This window comes from Alligator sinensis, unplaced genomic scaffold (assembly GCF_000455745.1).
Source record: "Alligator sinensis unplaced genomic scaffold, ASM45574v1 scaffold60_1, whole genome shotgun sequence".
NCBI lineage: Eukaryota > Metazoa > Chordata > Crocodylia > Alligatoridae > Alligator > Alligator sinensis.
Genome location: NW_005841858.1, coordinates 4129547 through 4131981, shown reverse-complemented (window position 1 = coordinate 4131981; position 2435 = coordinate 4129547). Strand labels below are relative to the sequence as shown.

The 2435-nt window shown below is 44.0% G+C and overlaps 1 protein-coding gene across 1 annotated transcript; it reads left to right on the top strand.

Annotated features, from left to right (window-relative positions):
- The first annotated feature begins 381 nt into the window (after nt 1-381).
- On the top strand, nt 382-2435 carry LOC112551871 (P2Y purinoceptor 3-like). Its single transcript, XM_025215262.1, has 2 exons — nt 382-511; nt 889-2435. Exon 2 carries the CDS (start codon nt 953-955, stop codon nt 2009-2011), a length of 1059 nt encoding a protein of 352 aa, XP_025071047.1. The 5' UTR covers nt 382-511; nt 889-952; the 3' UTR covers nt 2012-2435.

Here is a 2435-nt window from a genome sequence, read left to right as displayed (position 1 = left end):
TTTGATGTCCCTTCCGGCCCTAACGTCTATGAAATCTCCTTAGGAACCAACTCCTCCGATATAAATCATTTTGGGGTAGTTTGAATGGCTGTTTCTGCACTGTGCAGAAATCTTCTCTATCCCGCAGGTCTCTGAATTTATTTCTACAGCCCTAAAACACTACCACCTGTGGTTATCAGTCAAATTTGTTTTCTATCTCAAGCCGTTGCTATGGTTAAGCTGCAAATTTCCATCCTGTATCAAACAAATTGCCTGTAATACCAATACAAAAACAAATCAGAAATCTCAAGCAGGACTTTATGCAAAAATATCTGTGCTCCCATCCTCCGCCCACTCAACAGCATCCACTGTCCCATAACATGTTGTATTCAGTAGGGCACTCTGTTGCCTGGTGCCAAGATCGTCTGGTACATTCCAGTCCCAAAAATACCTTCAGCGGAGAGAGTTAGCCGCATACAGAATTCATAGCTCTGCAGAAAGAAAAGGATTTCTCCCACATGACAAAGGAGTTGTGAGTAATGTTATAGCCGATTATATTAAATAACTGAGAAGCACTTTTAAGTAGATCTTCAGCTAACACTAAAGGTCAAAGCAGAGGCCCCTTGTTTCAGGATACTTTACGTGTAACATATATTACATGTTTCATGTAATAGCCTTTACATAATACTAGCGGTGTCCTCATGCATCTTTCAAAGTGATTTTGTAGCAGTTGCCACTTAGTTTGAAACCAAGTGATAAAATAACAGGTAGCACTTCTATAAGTTTTAGATCCTCAGAGAATTTAACAAGCATTAAGTAAGATTTTGAAGCTTGAGACAGCAAGAGGCAATGACAGCGGCAGCAGCAGCAGCAGCAATTATTGCTTGTGCTTGTTTCTATTCCTGGCAGGCAGAGGACTTGATCAGAAAGCAGCAGCAAAAGCAAGACGTGGCAACCCAGGCGGCATCCAGGAATGGAGAGGCTGAAGGCAACAGTGAATGGCACCTCAGAAAAAGCAGTTTGCCCCCTGATAGAGAGCTATAAGCACATTTTACTACCCTTTGCCTACAGCTGTGTGTTTGTGCTGGGGCTGCTCCTAAACGGTGCCATGCTATGGCTGTGTTGCCGCACTAAAGAGTGGACCTGCACCACCATCTACCTGGTGAACTTGGCAGTGGCTGATCTCCTCTACCTCTGCTCTCTGCCTCTGCTTATCATTAGTTATAGCATGCAGGATACATGGCCCTTTGGAGAGTTCCTCTGCAAAATGGTACGTTTCTTGTTTTACTGCAACCTCTATGGCAGCATCTTGCTGTTAACTTGCATCAGCATCCATCGCTTTCTGGGAGTTTGCTACCCCATCCGTTCACTGCCTTACAGGACCAGGAGACTGGCTGCCATTGGCACTGCTGTGTGCTGGCTACTGGTATTTCTGCAACTCTTCCCCACCTTAATCTATGCTCGCACTGGTACCATCAATAACCACACAGTTTGCTTTGACATGACTAGCCCCGACAACTTTGGCAACTATTACTCCTATGGCATGGCTCTCACTGCATCTGGTTTTGTCCTCCCCTTTGTCGTCATTTTAATCTGCTACTGTTTGATGATCAGAAGCCTGATTCAAAACACTGGGGAAACCAACCCCCTTCCCAGTGCTGTTCGAGCTAAATCAATCCAAACTATCCTGCTCGTGTGCAGTCTTTTTGCAGTTTGCTTACTTCCATTCCATGTTACTCGTGCGGTCTACCTTTCCAGCCGTGTCTATCAAGTGACAGACTGCCGCCTCTTACAAAGCCTCAGCTTATCCTATAAGATCTGGAGGCCACTGGTGAGTCTCAACAGCTGCTTTAACCCACTCCTGTATTTTCTTTCTGGTCAAACTAACAGAGCCAGACTCATTCTGGAACTGAGGCTACATAAAGGGGATCGCCTTCCCAAGCAAGCTGTGAATGCAAAGGGGACAGGTGCACCTCATGGGACTACTCCTTCAGGTATGGGAGCAAAGCCTGGAGAAAGTAACCTCCAATAACTTCCTGTCATTGCAGTTTTGTTCCAATGAAGAGTGAATATAGCAATTTAAATGACTAGGTGCATAGCTTTCAGAAGTCAGAAAACCACTCACCTACACCAATAAAAGAGACGCCGTGTAATTAAAGTTTTTCTTGTCATGAGAAAAGCTTCAGTGAGGACAGACTGGGGTTACTTATAAGGAAGTATTTATGAAGGACTTTGAGACAAGCTGTGAGCATTTTGTATGTCAAGCAACAGCAACAGTAACACTAAACCTCCTCTTAGCTCTCTTTCACCAAGGAAAGGGGAACTGTGAACATGTACAAATTGGAATGGGTACAAGGTGAGGAAGACTGAGGTTGAAATGGAGGTAAAGCAATTCATTACCTCCAGGTATAAGTTAGATACTAAAACCACTTTACTATAATTTTAAAGCATCTTCA

Excerpts from the sequence above, each read along its gene's own strand:
- LOC112551871 (XM_025215262.1), top strand. The coding sequence starts at position 953 with ATGGAGAGGCTGAAGGCAACAGTGAATGGCACCTCAGAAAAAGCAGTT.